Here is a 15285-nt window from a genome sequence, read left to right on the forward strand (position 1 = left end):
GAATTTGGTAATATGCATACTGTTGACTCACTGATATATGTAATGTTTGTATGTAGTTTGGTTTGGTTCCACATCACATATATAGAGCAGTGACCATTAATTGAATATGGTAATATGCATACTGTTGACTCACTGATAAAAGTAATGTTTGTATGTAGTTTGGTTCCATATTACATGGTGGTCATTAATGTAATCTGGTACTATGCATACTGTTGACTCACCGATGTATGTAATATTTGTATGTAATTTGGTTGGTTCCATATTACATATATAGAGCTGTGATCATTAATTGAACCTGGTAGTTTGCATGCTGTTGACTCACTGATATATGTAATGTTTGTATGTAGTTTTCCATATTGCATATACAGAGCTGTGATCATTAATTGAATCTGGTAGTTTGCATACTGTTGACTCACTGATGTATGTAATGTGTGCATGTAGTTTGGTTCCATATTACATGTACAGAGGTGTGATCATTAATTGAATCTGGTAATTAGTATACTGTTGACTCATTGATATATGTAATGTTAGTATATAGTTTGGTTGGTTCCATATCACATAGAGAGCTGTGATTATTAATTGAACCTGGTAGTTTGTATACTGTTGACTCAGTGATATATGTAATGCTTGTATTTAATTTGGTCCCATATTATATGTACAGAGCTGTGATCATTAATTGAATTTGGTACTATGCATAATGTTGACTCACTGATATATGTAATGTTTGTATGTAGTTTGGTTGGTTCCATATTAAATATACAGAGCTGTGATCATTAATTGAATCTGGTAATTTGCATACTGTTGACTCACTGATGTATGTAATGTTTGTATGTAGTTTGGTTCCATATTACATATACAGAGCTGTGACCATTAATTGACTCTGATAGTATGCGTACTGTTGACTCACTGATGTATGTAATGTTTGTAATTAATTTGGTTCCGTATTACATATGCAGAGCTGTGATCATTAATCGAATCTGGTAGTTTGCATACTGTTAACTCACTGATGTATGTAATGTTTGTATGTAGGTTGGTTCCATATTACATATACAGAGCTGTGATCATTAATTGAGTCTGGTAATATGCATACTGTTGACTCACTGATGTATGTAATGTTTGCATGTAGTTTGGTTCCATATTACATATACAGAGCTGTGATGATTAATTGAATCTGGTAGTTTGCATGCTGTCAACTCACTCACTGATGTATGTAATGTTTGTATGTAGTTTGGTTGGTTACATATTACATCTACAGAGCTGTGATCATTAATTGAATCTGGTAGTTTGCATGCCGTTGACTCACTGATGCATGTAATGTTTGTATGTAGTTTGGTTGGTTCCATATTACATATATACAGAGCTGTGATCAGTAATTGAATCTGGTAATATGCATGCTGTTGACTCGCTGATACATGTAATGTTTGTATGTTGTTTGTTTCCATATTGCATATACAGAGCTGTGATCTTTAATTTAATCTGGTAGTTTGCATACTGTTGATTCACTGATGTATGTAATGTGTGTATGTAGTTTGGTTCCATATTACATATGCAGAGGTGTGAGCATTAATTGAACCTAGTAGTTTGCATACTGTTGATTCACTGATATATTTAATGTTTGTATGTGGTTAGTTGGTTCCATATTACATATACAGAGGTGTGATCATTAATTGAACATAGAAGTTTGCATACTGTTGACTCACTGATATATGTAATGTTTGTATGTGGTTGGTTGGTTTCATATTACATATACAGAGGTGTGATCATTAATTGAACCTGGTAGTATGCATACTGTTGACTCACTGATATTATATGTAATGTTTGTATGTGGTTGGTTAGTTCCATATTACATATACAGAGGTGTGATCATTAATTGAAACTAGTGGTATACATACTGTTGACATGTTGGTGGAGTAATAGATAATGGCCAATCTGATTATTCCTGATGTCATGTTTACTTGTGTAAATTATGAAATTGAATTAAACCCGTTAGGTTGACAAGTTGAGGTTTGGATTGCTTTATCACATCCTTTGCCAGACTGTGTTAATTTCACCAAAAGTTATTAGGTTATGTTTTATATTGGTTGTGGTCCGTGGTAAATTTTTTGGAATACAGTAAAGTCTCAGTTAAACGGAACTCAAGCAACCGGAGCTCTCACGCAACCAGGAAAAATAATCAAAGGAATACAGTACAATATTCATGTGTTGCACTTTTGTCCCCCCCCCCCCGACACACACACACACACACACACACACACACACACACACACACACACACACACACATATACAGAAACATACATTACATTTTTAGAGTTTGACTTTTAAAAAGGAAGCTAGGAATAAATTCCCTCTCTTCCCCAACCTAGGAACAAGTCAAACAAAACAAATAGTATCGGATACAGTATTAATCAGGCCTGTTTTTAATAGTAACTCTCAAACAACCAGAAACTGCAGTTATCCGTCATTTACCAAGCCCCATGGGTGCCGGTTAACTGAGAGTTTACTGTAGTATTGTTTGTTACGCTTGTAGGTATATAAATAGTCACAATGTGTAATATTTTTGGTTTGTTTAAAAACTGTGCCATTTAGAATTTATCAAATGTTGGTACTGTTAGAGAATGTATTGTAAACTAGTAACTTTTGCATATAAATATTGTTAGTCCTCCAGTTTTTGTAGACGCTGAAGTCTAATTATGTTATATCCTAGAGGCTCAGTTTCTCTTTGTTTTGGTTTTAGCCATGTTTCAGTAGCTATGGTAAACATGTCAGGTATATAAATGTCAGTGCAGCTTTACACCTCTGATAGTTTGTTAGAATACCACTTGCATTTATATAAGTTGTAAGGGTCAAGTTATAGTGTAGAGAAGTCAGTGGAGTGGTTGATTGGTTTGCTTAAGTCTAGGGTTTGATACTGTATGTCTTCAGATTGCATTAGATTCATAAAAAGGTTATTAAAACTAATTTCTGATTTTGTCATATATTTTAATTTCTTTTTATGTAGGTATTTTTTCGATATAGGCATATTTCAGCAATATGAGTTCATGCATTTGGATATGTTTGAGTTGACTGTAATGTTGGTGTGGTTACTTATTTTCTGCGGGGAAGCTACAAGAGTGTGTAACAAAAGAATTTACATAATTCATTTAGTCCTGAAAAAATTTAACACAGATTTAAAACTTCGCTAATGGGATGGAGGATTATAATTGTGTCTCTGATCATAAACCAGGATATGTGTTTAAGACATGAATGTCAGAAAATTCCGCTCAAGACTGAAGCTTGAGAGGTGAGACTGCATCCGTGTCAAGAACACACACAGCTGGTTACGATTAGCGACCTGACCTTAATTCTTTGTAATGCATGTAGGTTTATCTGCTCCTTGTACTACTAGTTATGGAAAAAGTGTAGGAGTGCAAAGTGTTTTACCAGTTTTCAAAGACTTTGAGAGCCACTACAGCACCTGATGCTGTCAGACACACAACAGACAGCAACAAAGTGCCCTTCTTAGAATTTGCATTTTTAGAAGCTGTTGTATACCTCATTCTGCCACATTTTAAATGTGGCAGAGTGAAGTTCTAACAGCTTTTAAGGTACTTACGTATTATCGCAACCAGATTTTCGCAGGAAAACCGTTTGCTTCCCGCTCATTGAATCAGTTTGTGAATGTTGTAAAAAAGTAATATAATGTGTTCTCTTTAGCACTTTACTTTGTTTTGTGCATTGTTATCAATACAAATTGAAAGATGTCCTGTTTTTATGTACGCACTTTACTGCCAGCATCTCACTTATTGCAAGTTGCATATTGCACTACGAATTGTAATTGCTGACAATTTACCACCACACAGAAAGACCAAACCAGCGAATGAGCACTCCACAACGTTACAGCACTAAGAAAAGCAATAATCAGTGTGAAGTACAATATGTATTTATCAGAACATGCCACCATCCCTAAACTAAACAAAACAAAACCAGTACTGCGAACTTCTTCTGTGAAAAACGCCCCCCAGAATCGGCTGTCCACATAATCCGGTCTCCCTTTTAAAAAACATTACTTATTACAACTCTCTCATTGAAAGGGTTATTTTCAAAGATGTTTACAAATTGTGAGAAAAACTGTTTACCAAGAGCATGATTCCTGTGTCTGTGTTTTCCGTCTCAGGATTCCTTCCACATACTGAAAAAAAATCTTCCGTCAATAAGAGAGCAACCATGCCAATTTCATCTCGCGTTTTTAATGCATCCATAACAGGAAGAGAAATTTTTCAAATTTGTTTTCTTCCTGAAGATAATCCAAAGTTATTCTTTATCAATAAAGACTTAAAACAGCACTTTACTGTGTTTCCTGCACTCATTTTGATTCCATGAAACGAATTTCACAACCGCGAAAATCTGGTTGCGATAATACGTAAGTACCGCTTTTAAAAGTTTACCTTCTGCCTCTATTTGGTGGCTGTTGTCGTCAGGTGTTACTCCCGAATGTGGTACCTAAATTTAGTATCATTTGGATGTCATTCCATGTTAATTACTCTGTACTTTTAAGATAAGGCCTTACTTATTCTAGGGACGTCTTAAAATCAGGTCTTACTCTAAGGATGTCTTTTACAAGTGTCCCCCTTTGAAGCATAGTCGAGGTACACCATTCACTACATACTAATATTGACATAATTTATTTTTATTTATTTACATTTTTTACCAGATAAGTAGGATGGTCAAGGGACAGTTATGTACTTTTTCTGCAACTTTGCTTGCTGACAATAAAGCCACTCCCATAGCCACCTGTTCTTCCCCAGTGAGGTGAGAGATCAGTGCTCCTTCTTTCCCGTATTGGGTGAGAGTAGTCCATTGCACAGCTCTCAACAAGTCAGCCATGTAGAGATTTTAACTCTAAATCCCTTTACCCCACCCCTTGGTGTTTAGCGAAGTACCCACATCACAATGTGGGCTACCACTGCTTCCCTAAGCAGAAAAACATGTTCCAGCTTGCACCTTGAAAAGTTACTGGGCCCTGCTTGCATAGCCACCCCCACAGCCATGGCCTCACTGATGGGGGTTTCGCATCCTTCTGCCAATGAGATGGCACAGCCAGCAGCTAAGGAGTTAACAAATCCCACTCCTGTGAGCAGACATGTTGGTCAGAAGCCCCAACTTTCCCACCTTGTGCCTGGGCTACTAATTGAACATTTGCCATCTGGGATACAGTCGATGCTTTATTCTTCAACATCACAATGTCAGATTCCCAAGAACACTTCTCATTACCCTAATTTTGGCTAATTTTGGTGTGGTTATTTACGTCTTACAAGGTGAAGTTCAAGGAGAATGTGTAGCAGAAGAATTTACATAATTGATTTAGTCTTGAAAAAAAATAACTTTGTGTCATATTCTGGATTTTGTTGTGGTTTAATAATAGTGACGTAATTTTTTTATGTTGTGCTTACCTGTTAATTGGACTGGTCCAAAGCTACTTTTCTGCCTCGACCCAGTCCAGTGATGCTAAACAGCATAAAGTCTGCAGTTAAGGCATCAAATAATAGCAGACATTAACAATAATAAATTTTTTCTCTCTCTGCTTTTTGGTCATGTGCCCTACTAACCATTGAGCAATCCCCTTATGATACTCGGGCCATTCCATCCTTGTACTAGGGATGTATGTAGCACAGTGTGGGTGAACCATCCAGAAGCTTTCATCCTGGCAGCCATGAGAGTGCTTTGTGGCCCTGTTCCCTCCTAGTCCCTCTGATCTGCTCACATAGTGGCATATGTCTCTGCCATCTTGGTCAGATAAGTGCAGCTTACTTCCCCAGGATTGGAACCCTTTGGCAACCAATCATACATGGGCCTGGGTAGGGAACTACATGGTGCATACCTCACCCTCTCCAAAGCTTCACATCATCTAGAATATGAGCAATGACTGTGTTTCTGTATGACCCTTATCCCGTCCTTGATATTGACGTGCACTTTCATCACCGTTGTGACTACCAGTGCCTCTCTGTCTATGCACACTTCTCCCTTGTGTGTGACAACTTGGGCTGTTATGGCTGACATGGGTAGTTGCAGGATATATTATTCCCAGTACCACCTTTATGTACTTCAGGGCCCCACCCATGGCAATGGAATGGCAGGAAAGCTGGTCAGGAACCATCACACTGATGTTCATCGTGTTACACTGCTGCAGTCATTACACTTAGGATATCCTGCCATCAGGCGTTTCCCTAGTCGGCCTGAGTTCCAAAGTCTTGGTCCAGCGTCTGAAGAAAATGGCATTGGCTGCATCTTATATACCCCTGTCACACTGAGGTCAGGGAGGAGGTGACAGCAACCGACGCCGGACCAAGATTTTGGAACTCAGGCCAACTGGGGAACCGCCTGACGGCAGGATAACCCAAGTGTAATGACTGCAGCAGTGTTTACACTCGAACATCTACATTTATGGTAGGTACAAAACTGTACTTTCCCCTGACGTTGCCAAGCCATAGACACTCATTTTCCTTCCTCTCCTTTCTGGCTTTTCCAGTGCCCAAGCTGGTAATCAAACTCTGATTGTCTGAGTTGCAGTCAAGTCTTCATCCCTTTGCTGTTTCTGGATAATATATGCATAAGCTCTCTCCAATTCCTGTGTGCATGAACAACTTAAACTAACAGATGTTCATCGTGCATACAGCTGCAGTAATCACAGATGGGTTTTCAGCCGTCAGGCGGTCCCTCGGTCGGCTGAATTCCAAAGTCTTGGTCCGGCGTCAGTTGTCGTCGCTTACTCTTCTGATGTCAGGAAGGCCAGAGTATATAAGACACAGCCGACGCCATGTTCTTCAGTCATTTTTGCCGCGCGGTGCCCGAAGCAGAAGCAGTTCGCAAGTGCCGGTCGGCCAGCTCCTGAATTACGAAAATATTTGGAACCGAAGTCTTCATTAAAGCTAAGTACCCCATTGGGGACATTTTTCTTGCCTCAGACCGATGTCAGAAAAAGTTAATAATTGTATTTCTTGTGGGAAGCAAATACCGCATAAGGATTTCCATTCCCTTTGCATACCTTGTTTGGGCCCAGACCACAATGTCTTGGGCTGTCGCTTTTGTGCTACCTTCAATAAACGCACTATCAAGCGTCGGGCGGAGTTCGCCCAACACTATTTTGGTAAAGCTTTTGACTATAAAATGTCGTCGGACACTCAGACTACCGTTTTGTCCAAAAAACGCAAGGAAAAGGACCAACACGCGAGGCCCGCGGTCTCCGCCGACACCACGCCGAAACAGGCTACACGTGGTCCAGTTCTCAGCGAGACGCCTTTGCAGTCCCTGACTACCGACGACACTCCTTTGGCGGTGTCTGCTGTACCCGAGACCGCTGGGTCCTCGGCCCTTCCCCAGACTACAACCGAAGCCCCGGCTTATGTCGAGCCTACTAATGTGGACAGGTCCACCTCCACCCATGGTGTTTTTAGGCCTTCATCTTCTTTTTCTATTAAGGCCTTTACTAAATCCAAAGCAGCCAGGCATCACACTAGGCCTGCTGCTCAAGGCCCATCCCCTGGACCCATGCCTAAGAAACAGATGCTTAAAATGGCTGAGGATCTAATAACTCTTATCAGAGGTTCTCATCCCCCTCCTGACAAGAGACCCAGAGTGGAGGAAGAATCCCCCTATTCTGATCAGGGATCCATTTTATCAGAACATTCTGATGCAGAGGAACACTGTTACTCCCCTTTTGAGGATTCAGATGCAGAACAGTCCATTCCTTCTGTATCCCCCCCTGAGGATTTTTCTTTTGGGGAAACCTTGCACACCTTGAGGGAACACTTCCATTGGGAAGGCCAAGACTTTTCAGATTCTAAGAAAAGACTTACGGAATTTCTTTGGTTACCTCAGCACAGACCTCTGGCTATACCCCCTGTTTTGGAGGTACTGGATGATGTCTATTCGGAGGCTTGTCTTAACCCTGATTCTCTGCCTCCTGCACCAGTAAAACCTGATAGGTATTACAGAGTACCCAGTTCTCACCAATTTCTCTACAAAGGCCATAATGCTGACCCGGAAACCATTTCACAAGACCCTAAGGGATTAAAGGCCTCCACTGCCAAGAATCCACTTCCTGCAGAAAGGGAATCTAGATCTCTAGAAAGGTGGGGTAAGAAGGTATATACCTCGGCCACCCTAGCCATGAGGGCCTTAAACTGTCAGTTTCATATGATTAAATACCAACAGTTCCTGTTATCACAATTAAAAAACAAAATGTCTCAACCTGAACAACCAGATTTAAAAGAGTTACAGGATATGATGCATAGTGCGGAGCAAGTGGGTAAGCACACCTTACAATGTGGTTATGATGCCCTAGAGGCCTCCAGTAGAGCGGCTGCTACAGGATCAGTCATTCGCAGACATGCCTGGCTTAGGGAACAAAATTTGCCTGATCATGTGAAAGCTAAACTTCTTGATGCTCCTTTACAAAAGGATGTACTTTTTGGTACTAATGCTGAGGATATACTACGAAAAATGGAAGAAAAAGCCAAATCTATGCAAACTGTCAAAGCTTTCTTACAGGTCCAGCCACCACGTTTTAGCAGGAATTAGCCTTCAAAAAACTGGTCCTTTCCAGCCACTGACAAGCCCCAAAGAGGTAGATACAGACGCACAAGGGGCAGAGGGCAACCACAAGGATCATATAGAGGCAGGCAATGGCAATCTCCAGCACCAAGAAGTGGTGAAGACAGTGCACAACAATACAGGAAGCAAACTCAATGACTCCCTCATTACTTTGCCAAGCAAGTCACAGCTGGCAGCACCTTTGGGAGGGAAACTAGCATTATTTGCAAACAATTGGCATATTGTCACAACAGACAAATGGATACTGGACATCATAAACAGAGGCTACAAATTTCAATTTCACACTCTTCCAAAAATGAGAGGCATGCCAAACCTGCCACCAAATCAAAGGGCAGAGGCACAACTACAAATTTCAAAGCTCCTAAACATGAGAGCTATACAAGAGGTACCTACGAACCAACAAAGTCAAGGTTTTTATTCAAGACTTTTTCTGGTACCAAGGAAAGGAACCGACTGGAGACCCATTCTGGACTTATCCATCCTAAACACATTTCTACTCGTTCCAAAATTCAAGATGCTCACATTACAGCAACTTCTTCCCATGCTGGGCAAGGAGTTTTGGCTGGTAACATTGGACCTCAAGGAGGCATACCTGCATGTCCCAATCAGACAAAGTTGCAGAAGATACCTCAGATTTCTTGCAGGTTCAATCCACTATCAATTCTCTGCATTGCCCTTTGGCTTATCTACTGCGCCCAGAGTATTCACAAAGTGCCTGGCATCAGTAATTGCATACTGCAGACTTCAAGGGATACAAATTTACCCTTATCTGGACGACTGCCTGATCCAAGCGGACAGCAAACACACACTACTGGAACATCTGGCATATGTGACATGATTACTGCTTTCTCTGGGATATACCATCAACAAGGAGAAATCAAGGCTAACACCATCTCAGAAAGTAACTTTCCTGGGTGCCAGCTTGGACACAAACACCCAGATGGCATATCTTACGCCAGAAAAACAAGGGCAACTATCTCAGTACTTCAAAACACTGGCAAAAAGTAACAGGCTTACTGCAAGGAAAATCCTACAGGCTCTGGGATTCATGGCATCTTGCATTCTTCTAATCCCATGTGCAAAGTTGCATATGAGGAAACTTCAGTGGTACCTAAAAAATCTATGGTCTCAACACAGTCACAGCTTGGAAGCAATTATACCGATAATTCCATGTTTGCAAAAAGAATTCCTATGGTGGGCACAAGCATGTCAAGTAAACACAGGCCTTCCATTCTGCAAGCCTCAAGCAAAACAAGTCATAACCACAGACGCCTCAGACTACGCCTGGGGGGCACACTTCAAGGACAGGTGCATTCAGGGCAGATGGTCCCAAAAGGAAAAGCACCTTCACATCAATCAAAAAGAAATGCTAGCAGTAATAAATGCAGTTACAGTCTTCAAAGACTTCTTGCATCCAGGGCCATTACTGATAAGAACAGACAACACCACAGTAATGTGGTACATAAACAAACAAGGAGGAACACATTTATACCCCTTGTGCAGACTAGCAATGACTCTTTGGAACTTGGCTCTGGAAAGACAAATCCAGCTTCAAGCACAGTACTTGCCATGACTGGAAAACACACTGGCAGACACTCTAAGCAAAAATATGACAGATCCACACGAATGGAAGTTACATCCTCAGGTGTTTACAGAGATAATCCAAGTGTGGGGGAGACCAGACATAGATCTTTTTGCCTCCCACAGGAACCATCAATTGAAAAAGTTTTGTACAAGGACCTTCCACCCAAAGGCCTGGAAAGTGGACGCCCTTTCATTCAGTTGGACAACATTGACAGTTTATGCATTCCCACCTCTGCCTCTTCTGCCCAAGGTGCTTCTGAAAGCAAGAACAGACAAGCCAAGGATGATACTGATTGCTCCAGATTGGCCAAGGCAACACTGGTACCCACTCCTGAGGAGCCTAACACATACTCCTCCCTGGTCCCTGCCTCTAACACCTCTTTTGCTGACTCAGAACCGATACAAAAATCTTCACAGTCAGCTGAAAACACTCAACCTCGCTGCATGGAAAATACCTTAATACCACAACAGACCCTACTCTCCAAGGAGGTGCAGGATGTCATTTTGGAAGTCAGAAGACCATCTACTAGAAAAGCTTACTCCGCCAAATGGAAGCGGTTTTGCTGTTGGAATGAGAAAAGAGGCCAGGACCCTAGGAAATTGAACTTGCCTCAGGTTTTACAGTACCTGGCTGAACTGCTGAACAGCGGACCTTCATTTTCTTCCATAAAAATACATGCCTCCGCCATCTCTGCAGAATTCAACACGGATCCTCCTTTATTCTCTCACCCACTCTTACGGCAGTTCCTCAGAGGGGCAAAAAATATAAGACCTCCAAGGAAGCAACCAATACCAGCCTGGGACCTTAATTACATACTGGAAAAGTTAACATTGCCTCCTTTTGAACCTGCTGCCTCAACAGATTTGCAATATTTGTCCTGGAAAACAAGCTTCCTTCTGGCCATCACTTCAGCTCGTAGGGTTTCTGAATTACAGGCCCTCATGGCAGTGCCGCCCTTCCTCATCTTCCATCAGGACAGGGTTTCCCTTCGTACCAACCCATCTTTTATGCCAAAAGTGGTATCCAAGGTAGCCTTAAATCAAGCCATGCACTTACCTACCTTTCATCCTAACCCTCAAAACAAAGGGGAAAGGCTGCTACACTCTTTAGACATCCATAGGCAGCTACGTTATTATTTGGACAGAACAAAGTCCTTCAGGAAATCAGAACAACTTTTTGTGTCCTATGCTGTAGGGGCTCAAGGGAAACCAGTTACAAAACAGACCATTTCCAAGTGGATTGGCCACTGCATACGGTTTTGTTATTCCTATCATGGGAAATCTGTCTCTACTGGTATCAGATCTCACTCCACCAGGGCCACAGCCACCTCTACAGCCTTCCTCAGAGGTGTCCCTACTAAAGATATTTTGGAGGCAGCCACTTGGAGTTCTGTGCATACCTTCTCAAAACACTACCACCTGCCCTTGTATTCCAAAACAAGAGCAGGGTTTGCCACTGCTGTTTTGCAGGGCATTCTGGCTCAACCCAGTTCCTCATAGTACCTACCACCCTATGCATAGCTTTGGGACTCTACCCATCTATGATTACTGCAGCTGTATGCACGATGAACATAGTACAGTTTTGTACCTACCATAAATGTAGATGTTCGAGTGCTAATACAGCTGCAGTACAGGTTTCCCTCCCTCCTTCCCCACATACCACTTGACTGGGTTATCCTGCTATGTTTTATTTGCTTGCTTACACTGATTTTGCATTACATTGCATTTCTTTCACATGTACAAAAGCTTTATTTATGTATTGCCTTCCTTTTGGGGGCACCTGACATCTGGGGCAAGAAAGACTGAAGAACATGGCGTCGGCTGTGTCTTATATACTCTGGCCTTCCTGACGTCAGAAGAGTAAGCGACGACAACCGACGCCGGACCAAGACTTTGGAATTCGGCCGACCGAGGGACCGCCTGACGGCTGAAAACCCATCTGTGATTACTGCAGCTGTATTAGCACTCGAACATCTACATTTATGGTAGGTACAAAACTGTACTTTCTTAATAGTCTGAAGGCGGTGTACTGCCTTTCTTCTTGTTTGTGACTTTTTTTGGAATTTCTGATGAGTTATCAGCTGCAGAAGGCCTCTGAAATCAGGTGCAACAAGTGCATGCTCACCAAATCACTGTATCTGCAAGGAAATCTTCTCCGTTTGATGTTTATCACCTTTCTACCATCCCCATGTACATGGACTGCCTCTGCATCCATCAGGTGTGGTTCCATTTTATATGGGTCAAGACTAGGCATGTATGTATTTTTATATCCTTGTATTTTGTTGCAATTCTGGTGTCTTGGTGGAGGTCCACTGCCTCCAAACAGAGAAATTAAACTAAACGATATTACTTAAGCTAAGGAATTGGAGAATAGGAAATCTTAATAGATTCCCCCTGCAGAATATCCGTAGTAGATCTGATATGATGAGCAACATAGCTGTTGCATTCCTAATTGTGTTGCGAGTAAAATAACTTCATTGGTTTGGGTTTCCCTTAGCTTACTTTTACTTTCTTTTCTTTTCTTTCAGGACTCCCTATTGAAGTTGAAGGACTACAAGCAATGCTTTGAATGTTCAGAAGTTTCGCTGAATGAAGCATTCCAGCAGCTAAATAACATCATAGCATGCTCAACAAAGGAAGAGTGGGTTACTACAGTAACCCAGCTACTGCGAGGGATCGATGACCTGCTTTCAGCTGACAGTAGTATTCTGAAGGACTCTTCTCTAACGCCTTGCCTTGTCCGCCTAACAAGCAATCTTATACAGGTAGAGTATGTGTTGATGTTTTGTCTGAATTTTTGATCTAATTTTGTCAATCTTCATTCGTTCTTGACTGTTGGGTCTCTGTTCTGACCCTCAGAACTGCCTTTGCTGTTATATTAAGCTCGCGCCAGACAGAAACTCTCAAGCCAAGGCTACCCATACTGCCTGTCTTCCCTTCCCCTCAGATCTTGTTTGCCACATAGCAAATTAGATGCGTCAGCTGTTACCTCAGCCAAGTGCTAAACGTTTTGTTCATACATACCTCTCTCCCTGTGTATGTATATATGTTTTCTAATTCTTTATTTTGTTGCCTCTCCCTGTTAAGTATTGTTATTGATGTGTTTTTTGGTATGAGTGTTTATATACTCCTTCCTTTACCTTGTCTGGTAGATTCTGTTACCATCGTTGGTATAGGCCGCTGCATTCCCTTTACCTCTGGTAAATTCTTCAGTACCATTGGTGGTATCCCAACTTCCCTTCTTTCTTTCTTTTTACCCTTTTTGGGGTAAATTTCTAACTATCATTGTTGCTACAGATTTAAAAAACATAAAAACTGTACTCTGTTTTTTTCCCGTTAGTTTGTGTGTGTGTGTGTGTGTGTGTGTGTGTGTGTGTGTGTGTGTGTGTGTGTGTGAGGTGCATGTGCCCTTGTTGTTTTTGAAAGATGACAGAAAAACAGAAAGGAACCATAGGGCTCAAGCAATGTGAGAGAAAGATGCTCAACTCCGATGGGCATCTTTCATGTGTTTATTGTTTGGGGGTGCCACATTTGGAAATACAACCACCGTGTGAACTCTGCAAGGGTTTCAGTGCTTGAACCCTCGCAGAGAGGAGTAACAAACTTATCCTTAAGGGGCTGCTAAAATGCCCTTTTCGTGAGGCTTTGTCCCAAAAAGAAATCCAAGAAAAGGAGTCATTCTGTTCCTACGTCGCATAAAGTACATGAAGCTGAATGTTCTAAGGCCCAGGTGCCGACTCATCCCTCATAACTGAGGCCTAAGATACCAAAATTTGCACATACTTGCTCTCCGGCACCAAAACTTGTCATGTCTCTCACAGTGCCGACAACTACTGAAATTACCAAAACTCTTACAGCACCGACCATGTCATTGGTACCAATGACCCTCTCGGCACCAACAATAGTCTCCCCAAGCAATCTGGTTACTCACTCCCCTACAAAGCAAATTGTTGGTCAACTGACCACAGTGCTGAAGGTCGAGATTACACCTAGGACTAGGTACTTCCCCTCTACAGACCCTTCTTGGGTCAGCAATTAAGTCTATTTCTTGAAAGGCCAGAATCGCCCTCGGGGGTGTCTGTCCATTCCACCAGGAGTCTTTCAGAGCTTGATGTCGTCAGATTAGTGGATCATCTCTTGGTGGCCAGGGGCCTTTCTGCCCCCTCTAGGACCTCTCTCCCATCTGGAGCCAAGGGTTGCTCTCCTTAGGACTCCCACTTACCTTCCTACTTCAACCTCTCCACAGGTCTTGGAGCCCTTGACTTTGACGTTCCTGGCGCCAACTTCTTTGGTGCCAATGGTGGATCTCAACTTGGTTCCAGAACTGACTCTGTGGTCTGCAGCTCCATCGGAGCCATCTCACTCATGGGACTGATTTGGCTGCTGGTTCCGGGATCCTTGGATCGGTTCCAGATTTTTCCATGGCCACGGTTCCTGTTACTTGGCAGATATTCTTTGTGTTTCGCTGATGCAGTCATTACATTCGGGTAATCTGCTGGCAGGTTGTCCTCAGTCGGCCTGATTAACAAAGTCATGGGTCCTGCATCGGTTGCTGTCCCTTCTTCCATGACGTCAGGTCATCAGGGGTATAAAACATGCAGTCTGATGCCATTTTATCAGTCTTTCTTGCTGTGCGGTGCCCGAAGCAGAAGCAGTTCACAAGTGCCGGTCGGTCGACTCCTGAAATTTTCATTTTCGAGTTTCAGAACCAAATTCTTCAAATTAAAGCTAAGTACCCCATTGGGGAACTTTTTCTTGCTCCTTACCGATGTCAATAAAAGTTAATAATTGCATTACTTGTGGAAACCAAATACCTCATAAAGATTTTCATTCGTACTGTATTCCTTGCCTAGGCCCTGACCACGACATACCTTGCTGTCAATTTTGTGCTTTATTTAATCAGCGCACTATCCGTTGTCAATATATTTTTGCCTCTAAATATTTTGGTTCTCTGTTTAATTGTCCAGAAATGCCGTCAGTTAACCATCCGACTACTGGGATTCCGAAAAAACGCAAAGATAAAGACAGAGACCGGCCGCCGAGGTCCAAAACTGCCGACGGCGCTTCTCCTAAGCCAGTCGCCAGTTCGCCGGTACTCAGTGAGGTGCTT

The 15285-nt window shown here is 42.1% G+C and overlaps 1 protein-coding gene across 4 annotated transcripts in view; it reads left to right on the top strand.

The window, feature by feature from the left end:
• CABIN1 (calcineurin binding protein 1) overlaps positions 1 to 15285 on the top strand; it is a 4301447-nt gene that overhangs the window by 1489627 nt on the left and 2796535 nt on the right. For all 4 annotated transcript variants that reach the window (XM_044068841.1, XM_044068840.1, XM_044068839.1 and 1 more), the window contains one exon: positions 12704 to 12940. In XM_044068841.1, the coding sequence (XP_043924776.1) occupies positions 12704 to 12940 (237 nt within the window). The remainder of the gene's footprint in view (positions 1 to 12703; positions 12941 to 15285) is intronic.

The sequence above is a fragment of the Protopterus annectens genome, chromosome 4.part0, assembly GCF_019279795.1.
Source record: "Protopterus annectens isolate FY-2018-M chromosome 4.part0, PAN1.0, whole genome shotgun sequence".
Taxonomy (NCBI): Eukaryota; Metazoa; Chordata; order Ceratodontiformes; family Protopteridae; genus Protopterus; species Protopterus annectens.